General features: G+C 40.0%; 1 protein-coding gene across 1 annotated transcript in view; it reads right to left on the bottom strand.

Moving 5' to 3' along the window:
• Window positions 1-10,416, bottom strand: part of FAP (fibroblast activation protein alpha) — a 36,371-nt gene extending 25,955 nt beyond the window's left edge. The window contains exons 1-7 of the mRNA XM_056496640.1: window positions 9,532-10,416; window positions 9,186-9,270; window positions 3,732-3,827; window positions 1,758-1,852; window positions 1,579-1,653; window positions 1,337-1,389; window positions 296-368 (exon numbers count right to left, since the gene is read on the bottom strand). Coding sequence (XP_056352615.1) covers window positions 296-368; window positions 1,337-1,389; window positions 1,579-1,653; window positions 1,758-1,852; window positions 3,732-3,827; window positions 9,186-9,270; window positions 9,532-9,537 — 483 coding nt within the window. The 5' untranslated portion in view covers window positions 9,538-10,416. The remainder of the gene's footprint in view (window positions 1-295; window positions 369-1,336; window positions 1,390-1,578; window positions 1,654-1,757; window positions 1,853-3,731; window positions 3,828-9,185; window positions 9,271-9,531) is intronic.
• Between the last annotated feature and the right edge of the window lie 3,323 nt (window positions 10,417-13,739).

Here is a 13,739-nt window from a genome sequence, read left to right as displayed (position 1 = left end):
TTTTAAATCATGTGTTCCTTAGTATCAAAGGGAAACCAATTGGTTTTCAGGCCTTGAAACTGCATTCAATCTTATATAAAATTATTTGGGTCAATTCTGGGTAGAGACTGGTAAGCAAACTGAAACACATAATGTACCTGGGAACATGGATTATTCTTCTACTGAGACATAGACAGTAAAATCTGAACAAGTTAAAATTGTTTTCTTTGTCATTATTTCTCCTAACCAAAGGCAGATAAATATCTTTCAGCCATACAAAGAAAATTCATTCTAGCACTTAATTATCTTTACTAACCAATTTGTGTCCAACGGGTGACCAGGATATATACTGAATTTTATGTGGAAGCTGATTTTCTGTTACAAAAACACTAAAAAAAGGAAAGAAGTTGAGATGGCTTTTTGTGCACAGTGCAACTGGATCATTATACTGTACATTAATTAAAAAGTCACCAAGTTATTTTCTAAGTGCTTATTGTTTCTCGTGCAATGCACAGTTAAGGCAGGCAGAGACATGCAGTTAACACCATGGTGTGCGTCAGTGCTGGCAAAGGCTTAAAATTGTTCCTTTGAAAACCCATCCAGCAGCCTAAGGAGCCAGCCTTATCTCTTTGCAAATGCTGCACAAGCACCTACAGTCATTTGCTGTAGCTGCAGTCTGCTTTACAGTCTCAGCAGGTTATTGGGAAATGTGAACTCAGCATACACTGAGGCAGGCGTGACAGCAGCACATCCAGCACTTGCTGAGGATCCTAAGCCACATGCAGTGCTTCTCTACTCACATTAGCTTGCAGCAACTTCTTCCTGTCACCTGAGCCAACAGTTTCCCAAGAATGGTGCAGCTCAGTGCAGCCCCTGTTGCTCAGAACTAAAGCATTTGGTCACACTGCTACTTACAGCATAAAAAGATGACTGCAGAGGCAGATGGCCTCCTTTGGATTTGGGTGGAAAGGGGAGTGGCTTGGGCAATCTTGGGAAAGATACGAAATGCCACGGGAGAAGCTAGAGACTTTTGAGGAATGGGCTGTTACAAGAGTTTTAGGAAAGCTGAAGATTAGACTACTGATAAAAATAATAAATTAGTAGAAGGGAATGGAGACAAAAGAGAATATTAAGCAGTGAAAGTTTTAGGGCATGAAATAGAAATCAATCCAGATGAAAAAAGTACGTTTTTTCCCAGAGAACATTGTTTTTTCTCAAGCAAACAAGTAACCTGACAGATTTAGGCAAAAGCAAAGCAAGTTGGTAGTCACATTACTACAGTTTTGGAGTGAATGCTTGCAAGCACATCACGACAGTGTATTCACCACAGCTCTCTGTAAGAAATATCAGGCCTTACCCATTTATGAGATCATAAATGTGATATGATGCCGTATAAGAGTATCTCCACAGCTGCATGAATGAAGCAAGAGAATATTATTAGCCTTAAAAAAGATAATCTAATTACAAATAATCAGCTGCCCCTTCACAGCCCACCCCTTGCTCAAGAAAGCACCAAGGAACATTTATCTATGGTAAACACAATTTAAAAAATACTAAGTAAAATTAAACATTATATTAAGAGTTGATTAAAATAATTACCTTTGAATAATTGCTTTCCAGAGCTATGAAATATTGGTCTGATGACATCACATAATTTGAAGCATTAACTTGTTTCTGAAAAATTAAGAAGATTAGATTCTAGTCTCACTCACTTTTAAACTTTAACTTGAAATACAGCTGCACTTTTCTGCCTTTTTATTTATTAGAAAGGTACGTACCATTGTGCTGTTTGTCATGATGGTGGTTGCGTAATTAATTTCAACATTGTAAAGAATAATATCATCTTCTGCAGACTGATGAAGATATTCATTATCTTTATAAACAAGATAAAATGCCTGTTACCTTCACAGAAGTTACTACATAAAAAATCTGTTTATCAATGAATTCACACTTCTTTTAAATAATAGGTTTTAAGCAAATATCTTTTGGTATCTACATAAAAAAATATTTTTCTTCTAATGATGCTGAGGTACAGAGTTATCAAGAAATTGTCTTCAGGGTTCTCAAGTATATTCTTGAGATTATACACTGCACAGAGGATCAACCATTTAACTTTACAAGTAAATGCCAGATTTTCTTCTCAACATGTTGATCTCGTCTGATCAAGAATACCAGTGACAGACTCATTTGAGAGTCAATATCAAAATGTAAATGTTTTAAAGAAAAATATCTTTGCTTATCATTTTACTAGAACATTCTCATTTGTATATTCTGCAGATAACAGAAGTATCATGCAACTGACACTGCATGACTCTGCTCTTACTCACACAAGTCCTACAAAATGAAGGTGAGTGGGCTTCACAGAAAATGGAATTTAACCCTTTCTGTGCCCAAGATCTGAGCCATAGTTTGGCAGAGAATGAAGACCAGAATTTTAGTTTCAGGTTATTATTTTCACTGCTATAAATAGAGAGAAGGAATTACAAATTGCTGTAGCTAGAAAACAAGACTAAAAGTTAAAAAGCAGCCTGAAACATTATGAAGATGTTCATTTTTAGGAAATTAGATCACCCTTGAATCTTCTGAGCACTCGTGTGATTTTTGTAACAGTATTTGTGTTTAAAATCACCCTTAGGATGAGATACACAATTTTAACTCCTTGTTTCAGAAGAGAAGTAGACATATGGAATGCTGTAGGCATGACTATCTATGGAATCTATGGCATGACTTTTGTGTGAGTTTTGTGACTGCTAAAAGGAAAGACAAGTCTAAGTGAGAAAGCTATAAAGAGAGAAGAAGAATATTAGGTTTAGGTGATATGCTGCCTACATTCTTCAGACATTCAGACAGAAATCTAACAAACAGAGACCTAAGTTTTAAATTGTCTAACTGATATCAACATACTTCAAACTGTTAATTTTAAAATTGAACCACTGCAAGCAATGCCATATAAGGCTTTAATTCAGTTCTAAAATTGTGGGCTAAAACTAGCTTGCTGAGGCTCCATGTGAATGGGCATTATGTTTCTTGCTACTGGCAGAGAACAGTACTGGAGGCAGCACAGAGATGGGAGTAGTATGTGTGCTAGAATGTAATCGAGGCTCCAGTCTTCCTGGGCTGTGCAATTCAATGACAACAAGAGCAGCACTTCAGCCACACACAGACACATTTATATCAGCAGCAATTAACTTCAGGTCTCCACCTTAAGGAACTTAGAAATTCAACTTTATTTTCTATGCAATATCCTGGAACTCAGGAATTTCAGCAGTGTCAGCACTTCCTTAAATGAAATTAGAACAGCTGGCCTCATTGCTGAGCCAGGAACTACTGAAAACAAAGAACAGGGCCTGTAAGACAGACTACCTCAATCACTACAAGTGGTAAGTGAAAAAGTGCTGTGAAAAGCACGAAAAGGAGATCGCTTAAGGAATGACTGACACATTGACAAATTTCTTTCACTTGCTGCAATGAATATGACAGTAAAAGAAATAAAACACTGAAGGCCTCTGTAAAATTATAGTTTATATTGACTCAGACATGTCTGTTGAAACATCAAATACCTGGATTTTCTAGAATGACTGACAGAACAGTAAATTTCAACCATAAGTTTTGACTAACACATTGTTTAATTTCATAGTTAGCATTCATTCAAAGTAAAGCTGGAAGGAAAATACTTTTCTCAGTCTGTGTAAACCAGTCTTGAAATACATATTAGAAAGGCTTATCAATGTTTGAGAAAAGGTTTTACTTACCTGACACCCAATATGGAAAAAATGTTTTATATTGGAAGTTTCCATTCAAATAATCCTCCAATGTAAGAGCTCTGGGACCATCATCTGTGTTGACAACTAAGAATAGAAAAAAAGTTTCTGTTAATGAAAAGAGGAGAAAAGAAATTACTAGTCCAGAATTTTCTTTCTTCTATATTTAGTGCCATGGAACAGTGAGGATATCATAGTCCTAGAGATATGCAAAGCGTAGGTGCAGCAGAAAGGAAAATTCTCTGTTACTGTTCTGAAAAGGTTCTTCAGCCTCTGAAAGACTCATCTCTGGGAATGCAACATTAACTAGACAGACTAATTTATTTCAACCATTTATTCACTCAGACACATTTACCTGAAGACCCTGTGAGTCCAGATACTCTTTTCCACTCAAATGACATATTAGAGGTTGTTTGTTGGTTTTTTTATTTTTTTTAAGCATGGGATTAATGAACTTGTAGAGGCAACTATTTTAATCAAGATTAATCAAAATATTGAATCCTCGAAAGACGTGAACTTTTCTGATAAAGGCTAATTTTTAAAGTTCAACAGCATTATAATGGCAGCTCTCAGGTCTAGGCATTCTGGACACTGTGCTTTCTCCTTTAAAATCAAAGGGACTTCTGCCAGGGTTTTCAGAGGTAGTAGAGATGTCACACTGCAGCTTAGTAGATCTTTGCCACTTCCCCTGTTTGTTCCTTCAGAGCTCTCAGATGACAGTCACATAATCAAGATGACTCGATGCTCTCAGGTTTCATATCATGCTCCATCACTTGCTCATTAGTTGCCCTCTCTGTTAAGATCACACTGACTTCCTGGGAAATGTTTCTTCATATTTCCTTCTATGGTACTTTGTAATGATAATACATATTTTCTTCTGCTAAGTGACTATTACTTACTGTAGAATACACATGTCAGGTTGACTGTTGACACAAGCCTTGTCTGCACTAGTGCAGAAGAAAGCTGTCACACAGAATAAAGCTGAATGCCAATCCAGAGGCAAAAACCTGTCCATATAAACTCTGAGCTAGCAAGATGTCCAGAAAATATCCCAAGAAGTTCAATAAGAAGTTAATTCCTCTTGCTGATACTATGATTGCATATTAAAAATCTTTGATACACTAGTGATAAACATAGAAAATGGCAGACCTAAAAAAAAATGCACAGAAAATCATTCCAAAGAATCTAGTTCTAGTTATGTTGAATGATGATTACTTAACACTATCTCTCAGTTAAAATTCTCTAAGGGAATAAGCTTATTAGCAACAGAAATCAAGATCTATTACCAAGGTTGCTTGTATAGAAACCTTAAAATTTGCAGTCCTTTTTGATACCTTAATCTCGTAAAATTACCTGGTTCCATCTCTCATCTCTCATGAGAGACAAGCAATATCACAAACTTCTCATCACTGGTCAAATTTTCACAGCTCTAATTTAAACCTTCCCTGTGTTAGCTGCTTCACTCTTACATGCTTAATATTCTGTGAGGATTTATTATGACTACTGATTTTCAAAATTCAAGATCTGAATTTCTACCACTGTACTGCAAAAAAATTGAACACAACCATTTCTCACTTGAGTACTTAAAATTTTGAATGCTTGTTTTTAGGTAATAGAAGCTAGCAGCAGCATCTTGAATAGTTTCCTTCAGTTGTTGCTGATTCTTTCTTCTGTAACTAGAGACTCATTCAATATCAGTATCTGAAATCTCTGCTCACAAACCAGATACAAACATGAAAAGTACTTTATGTATCTTCAGCACTCTGTAGACATTCATTTGGATGGTTGTTATATACATATACTTTCATTGTGGTTTGTTTCTCTATGAAATAATAAGGATGAAAAAAATGCCCAGGCATGAAAAGGAAGAAAATAGCAGAGCCAACCACAGAAATGAAAGCTTACCAAATTTCAGCTTTGCTCACTTCCCTTCACCACCCTGCTGCTTCAGTTTTAATCCTTTGTTTACAGGGTGCAGTCCTGCATTTCTCTGTGCATTGGATTGATTATTTTGCTTCACTGTGTAACTTGCTTTATATATTCAATGATCATAATTACTCACTCATGCATTTGAGTGTATTGGACTTACATGTATAATTGTAGTGATAAAAGTCTGTAAACATCTAATAATTATCACTGGCTTTATACAGATAACTTCTTTACTTTTCAGTTCACTGTCATGAGAGAACTTGCAGTTATATTAAACTCAAATTATTCACATCACTATGAAATTCTGTTTGTATTACCGGGATTATTCAATTTCAAAGACTGGATGCAGGTAAACCAACACAATCCTTTACATTTCAAAGCTCACCTGGCTTATGGCTTATTCCACATGTTCCAATGTGCATGCTTATAAATTGTGTCTAGTCTTGCCAAATTAAAGTAAGCATACATAAACATCAGAAGGTGTTGTTTCTGTACGTGGTCTTATATGTAGTTCTACGTATGTGTATTTTATATGTATTTAACATATATGTATTTTTATAAGACTTTTATTTAGCATCCACTGCTAAACATCAAGTAGAGGGCATGTCAAAGGAAAACTGGCTAGCATGGTATTATTGTCTGCTTCTGGACTAGAATTTCCATTCTCATCTCTGTGGGCTGATGCTGAATAGCTGAAGCAAAAGCTCCTCCAAAATGAAGAAACACAAAACTCAGTTTAGCACCAGAAATTAATTCCAACGCTCCTGACCCTGCTCCAAAACTTTGATCACACTCAGCATCAATTCACATCAACTGAACCTGCTTTTCCACTTTTGGATTTGGCCAAGGTGTTGCAGAGAACACTACTTCTTCCTAAGAAACTGGCTGCTCAGCAATGAAAGCCCTATGACCTCACCTGTGACATCAGAGAAACAGGGATTGGGCCTCAGGCCTAGGCCAAGAGTACACAGGGAACAGAAACTGTGACAGACACTTTGAATAATCATTAAAAATAGCAGAAGAGATTAATTTGAAGCCTGTGGTTCTGCTATTGCTTCTCAACTGCAGCCAGGTATTTTCTTTCTTGCTTATGCTGAGGAATAGGACTAGGTACACCAATGTACAAATGAAAAACTCCTTTCTGAACTGTTTGGAGTTGTGGTATCATAGCTGGGTAATCACTCTCAGGTAAATCCCACCACACATTCCTAACTCAAAGATGTGTCAGAAAAGGTCAGTCGTTTCTTAGGCATGGATGCCACTTGCTACACTGAGATTGCCACCTTGCTCTTCTGAGCCCCACAGAAACTGTCTAGTAACTGCAAGTATTTGCCTCTTAATATCCTCTAAAAAATTATTTTCCAGTTAAATTTTGAGAATTTTTGACATTTTTATACACTTGCATGTATAAATCAAAACCACTTATCACATTTTGAGAAGTCTGAAGAACACGAAATGACTAGAAACCTAGCAGAAAAAAAAACAGAACTAAATGCTCTTTCCTTTTTTCTTTGCAGATTTCTTAAGTAGAAATGTATTTGGTCTGTGTCTATACATTTCTCATATGCAATTAATTGTCCTTCTAGATTGCCATATCCCTTCAGTTGAGCAGTGGTAAAGCCGGAATGTACAAACAACATTCCAGCTGTGTAGCCATTTCCTGTCTGTCTTCAGCTGGTAAAATTTGTAACTGCAAAATTAATTTACATTTCTTCTATCTACAGCTGATCAGTAGATTATTTAGAATTCAAAAAGGTTAACGCACTTGAACAGGTGTGCAGGTAACTGCAGCACTTCCAGTTCCATCTGAGAATAAGAAGCCATAATCTGACACATCCAACATAACTGTGTGTTGGACATAACAGTGTTCTTCCATTGTCTAAAATGCTCCTCTGAAAGCATCCTGTGAAGTAAGATAATTTCTTTATCATCCTACTGGATCTAAATATGATATTTGGTATGACTGTTATCAAGTCATTATTTCAAGAGAGATGCAAGAGTTCTTCATAATTGCTGAGGTACTGAAGAGGCCAGTGAGCTGTATGTAACTGCAGAGGGGAAAAAAACACATTCACTTTTTCCTGCAGTACCTTCCATCATCTTTATCAACTTCTTCAGGCTGCCAAACTGAGTCTTGGTCTCCAAACTCTTTGTTTCGCACTATTATTTTTAAAATTTCAATCTCATAAAAATATTCTGCCATCCCTGTGATAAAATGCAAATCTGATGGGAGCAAGTCTGACTTGATACCAATGCATTTACCTCACAGCAAAATCTCAGAGTTTAATATGCTTAGCTAGACAAAAAAATCTGGCACCACACTATTGAGAGTAATGGTCAAACCAGTCAGTCTGAGGTGGTATCTCTTCCAGCACTGTGTAATATATATGCATATCTATATCTCTGTCTATAGATATATATATGTAATTGATATATATCTATCCTCATATTAAAATGCTGCATAACAGAATCATCCCTAACTCCTTCAGAAACCTTCAACTCTTCTCTCAATAACCCATGATAAATTCAGATATGAAAGAGATTTCACCTTTCATAAAACCTGCATATTAACTGCAGGACTTAAGTTTCAAAGACTTAAGCGGATGGTTGATTTTATAACATTTAGTTGTAAATACAAAACTGTTTCTCCATCTCAGCCCCGCTAGCTACAAACTAAAACAAGAATAATAATAGAATACATGTCCTTTAAATAAATAGTCTTACCAGAATATAAGTATTTTATTAATATTTTAGTTATTTCAGAGGCATTCAAGTAATCTGCTATAGTGATAGGGTCATGTAATTACTTGTACTGCCCTTACTAACTTGTCATAGAAAACAATTACCATCAAGTCAGTGCTACTCATGCTCAAAATTTCAAAACTCATTTCAAGCTTCACCAGGGGACTCAGCAGACCACACTAGCACACTAGGGGACCACAAGCAGACCACTTGATTTACCTACAGCTGGCGTAATACTACTAGAGCAAACGATCCATCCCTATTTTATACAATGCTGACTTTAATTTTCAAATGCAAGCTTGAATATATTCACAAATAATTCATCATACCCCATCTACAAAAATGTTTAACCTGTAATTGGATACAGAACTTCTGTAATTATTACACAAGCATTTCAAACCAAATGCAAATTCACCAAGCTAAAGAAAATTACTAACAGTTTGGGAAAGTCTCCTAACCCCCAACACTGAAAAATCATATGAGAAGATCTGAGAGTTATTTTTGCAACTGTGACTAAGAACATTATATATCATGCACAGTGAAGTTAATTCAGGTGCTTTTCACTTCAAGGAGTTCCTTGTTTCAACATCTGCTGGCATTTCAATTCTACCTTCAGGATATTTCAGCTGTCAGTACATTTCTGTAAAGTGATAAAGCCATAACAATTCTGACAGGACAATCCTAAACATGATTTGATAAACTTTTGTGAACTTTAGAAGCCATGATAGGAAAAGATACTGCATTTTACACTACATTAGATTAGAAATACCTTACCTCGTGATGGAAGCAGTATAATACACATAAGTAATAAGGAAAGCAAAAGGCATATAACCACGCCAAATATGATTTTTAGCCGGGTCTGCAGAACAGAAACAAACAATAATTACATTTTTAATATTGCCTGAAGTTTGCTTCCATGGCTGGTAAATAACGAAATCTTCCTTCTCTCTAACTGCTGTAATCCGTCCAAGCAACAAGCAAAAAACGTCCCTGCAGTACATATGAAAAGACTTCCCTTTCCTTCTTTAAATCAAATATTTTCACATCAGAGCCTGGCCTTGTGCAGTTTAAAACAAAGGATGTAAATGCTACCAAAAGTTGAATTCAGGAGCATACAGACCTTCATTTTCCTGCCGTATTCTAAAAGAATGCAAATTCTCTCTTCTGGGTGTTGGTCAGTAGATCTAGGAGAGGAGTTTGAAAAGGCAGTGTCTGTTTTCACAGTTGGAGGCCAAACCTCTGGCAGACTTTTTTTTTTTCCTACATACTTTTGGAGACTGTGCCAAATTTCAAAGGCTTTCTATAAAATTGAAACCACACTTTTGGGGAAGTTCTTGGACCAGAAACGGACAGTGGGAGGCTATCGGGGTGGTGATTATGTACTTCCCAGCAATGTGAGCTGTAACCAACATCTGCTTACACTAACTTGAGGTTTTATGACTCATCAGATACTTGACATGCACTGTTTTTCTCTGAAAAGTATCTACTGTGTTTTTTGGCAATCCCCACCTTCTCAGGACTGTATTTCTACTCTCTACAGAGAAATTAGAAGAAAATCCCATAGCTTTATTGTTTATGTAGCATTCACATATGTTTACTTTTAGAAATAATAAATGATGTCACAAGAATGCAAAAGAAGCAGCAGAAACAGATACTGTTTAATGTCTTCCACATGTGAGGAGAATGCTGTTTTTCCCTGAAAACTATGCACATCTATAGGCTACGTAGGAGAGCTCAGAGAAGCAAATACATACAGGCCCAGCGGAAATTCTGAAATAGTTCTCCAACCACCAATTACACCTATTTTATTTAGCCCACTGAAATGAGGTCAGCTGAAAACTGGGAAAACTCCGGAGACCGCAGCGTCAAGTTACATAACCCATTCCTCAGGAGAGCGGAGAAATGCTGGAAAAGGGAAGAAGTCTGCCGTGCTCGGTCTCCGACGTTTCCCACACGCCGCGGCTGGCGGTGATCCCTGCCCGGCGGGAGCAGCGCCCTCAGGGACCGAACCGGCCCGACCCGAGCGGCGCCCTGAGGGACCGGACCCGGTGCGGTCCGGTCGCACCCGAGCGGCGCCCTGAGGGAACCGAACCGGCCCGACCCGAGCGGCGCCCTGAGGGACCCGGCCCGGTGCGGTCCGGTCCGGCCGGGCCAGCTGAGGGAGCAGCGCTGCCCGCGGGAGGGGCCGCGGGAGGGAACGGCGGGGCCGGTACCGCGCCCCCTGGCGGCACACCGCACACACACGGGACAGGGGGACACACGGGGAGAGACACACAGGGACAGGGACACACACAGGGATAGAGACACACACAGGGAAAGAGACACACACAGGGATAGAGACACACAGGGACAGGGACACACACAGGGACAGGGACACACACAGGGATAGGGACACACACAGGGATAGAGACACACAGGGACAGGGACACACACAGGGATAGAGACACACAGGGACAGGGACACACACAGGGAAAGAGACACACACAGGGAAAGAGACACACACAGGGATAGAGACACACACAGGGATAAAGACACACAGGGACAGGGACACACACAGGGACAGGGACACACACAGGGATAGAGACACACACAGGGATAGAGACACACAGGGACAGGGACACACACATGGAAAGAGACACACACAGGGATAGAGACACACAGGGACAGGGACACACACAGGGATAGAGACACACACAGGGAAAGAGACACACACAGGGATAGAGACACACAGGGACAGGGACACACACAGGGATAGAGACACACACAGGGATAGAGACACACACAGGGATAGAGACACACACAGGGATAGAGACACACAGGGATAGAGACACACACAGGGATAGAGACACGCAGGGACAGGGACACACACAGGGAAAGAGACACACACAGGGACAGGGACACACACAGGGATAGAGACACACACAGGGATAGAGACACACACAGGGATAGAGACACACAGGGACAGGGACACACACAGGGAAAGAGACACACACAGGGATAGAGACACACACAGGGATAGAGACACACAGGGACAGGGACACACACAGGGAAAGAGACACACACAGGGATAGAGACACACACAGGGATAGAGACACGCAGGGACAGGGACACACACAGGGATAGAGACACACACAGGGATAGAGACACACAGGGACAGGGACACACACAGGGATAGAGACACACACAGGGAAAGAGACACACAGGGACAGGGACACACACAGGGATAGAGACACACACAGGGATAGAGACACACAGGGACAGGGACACACACAGGGAAAGAGACACACACAGGGAAAGAGACACACACAGGGATAGAGACACACACAGGGATAGAGACACACACAGGGATAGAGACACACACAGGGAAAGAGACACACACAGGGATAGAGACACACAGGGACAGGGACACACACACGGAAAGAGACACACACAGGGATAGAGACACACAGGGACAGGGACACACACAGGGATAGAGACACACACAGGGAAAGAGACACACACAGGGATAGAGACACACAGGGACAGGGACACACACAGGGATAGAGACACACACAGGGATAGAGACACACAGGGATAGAGACACACACAGGGATAGAGACACACAGGGATAGAGACACACACAGGGAAAGAGACACACACAGGGATAGAGACACACAGGGACAGGGACACACACAGGGACAGGGACACACACAGGGATAGAGACACACACAGGGAAAGAGACACACACAGGGATAGAGACACACAGGGATAGAGACACACAGGGACAGGGACACACACAGGGATAGAGACACACACAGGGATAGAGACACACACAGGGACAGGGACACACACAGGGAAAGAGACACACAGGGACAGGGACATACACACAGGGATAGAGACACAAAGGGACAGGGACACACACACGAGGACAGGGACAAACACATGGACATGGACACAGGGACGTGAACACCCAGGGACACAGACACATAGGGACATACACACATGTGGACAAAGACACTATGCATACACATACACATGGACACAATACAGGCACACACACAGGGACATGGACACACGGGGGCAGAAACACACAGGACACACACACGGGGACATGGACAGACACGGGGACAGGGACACACACACGGGGACATGGACAAACATATGGACATGGACACAGGGACATGCACACATGTGGACATAGACACAATACATACAGATACACCAAGGCACATAATACACACACACACACACACACACGGACATGGACACACAGGGACAGACACAAGCACAGGGACATGGGCACACACAGGGAAATGGGCACAGGCACATGGGCACACATGGACACAGACACACCATACAGACACATGGACACAGACACAACATACAGACACACACATAAATGGACATACACACATACACATATACTAGACACACACACACATACACACACATACACATGGGAAATGTCACCTGCCAAAGAAGGCCACAATCTGACAGAATATTCATAAAAAATTTAGGGCTGGTGACTGAAGTTGGGATTAAGTGTGTTGGTTTGGCATGCAGAGTCTGATGACTCCCCTCACCTTTCTCCCTGCTGGGACAGAGTTCATTTTCTTCTGAGGAAAGGAGTCTGCAATGGTGGTGCCTCTGTGTGAAAGTCAGGCACTGATTTTTCAGAGGAGGTTAACAAGGATCAAATACCCACATCTTACTGAAATTCAGTAGTTAATGGGTTTATCAACTCCTCTGGCTTCTCTGAAAACTGAAAATCTAGTAGGTGAGATAGGTTTTCTGTCACACCAAATTGCCCAGCAGAACTTGAGCTACCTACGGAGTAGTTATTACAGAGTATCACATAGAAAAAATATTTAATATATTATCTCTCAAATGGCCAAGTTACCACCTTAGCTTAACAGTATGGGCTGTAATTTGAATTCTTATTGTTACACCAGCCTTCGTGAGGCAGAACTGATCTGGGCAGTATTTTGGCAATATTCATTCCATTAGACTTGGAGAGAGAATTTTTGAAAATATTAAAATTCATCATGTGGAAAAAACAATGATATGAAACATGCCTTATTTTCTCATAAAAAATTCAGTTCCCCTCTCTCCGCAGTTCTTGACACAATAATAAATTACAAGTTAAACAAGATGAAGTTTCTGAATAAGATCCATTGTGGTGATGTAAGACATGCAGGACAAAAAGGTTGAAAAGGCTAAAATACATTGTTTATGTATATATTTGTTTATACAGTGTTTGTATATACCTTTTTGTATATACATTGTTTATATATTTTGTTTGTTATGCTAAAATACACTGTGTAGTAAGGGCAGAACTCAGCTCAAAAC

This window comes from Oenanthe melanoleuca, chromosome 7 (genome assembly GCF_029582105.1).
Source record: "Oenanthe melanoleuca isolate GR-GAL-2019-014 chromosome 7, OMel1.0, whole genome shotgun sequence".
NCBI lineage: Eukaryota > Metazoa > Chordata > Aves > Passeriformes > Muscicapidae > Oenanthe > Oenanthe melanoleuca.
This window is presented reverse-complemented; position numbering and strand designations above follow the sequence as displayed.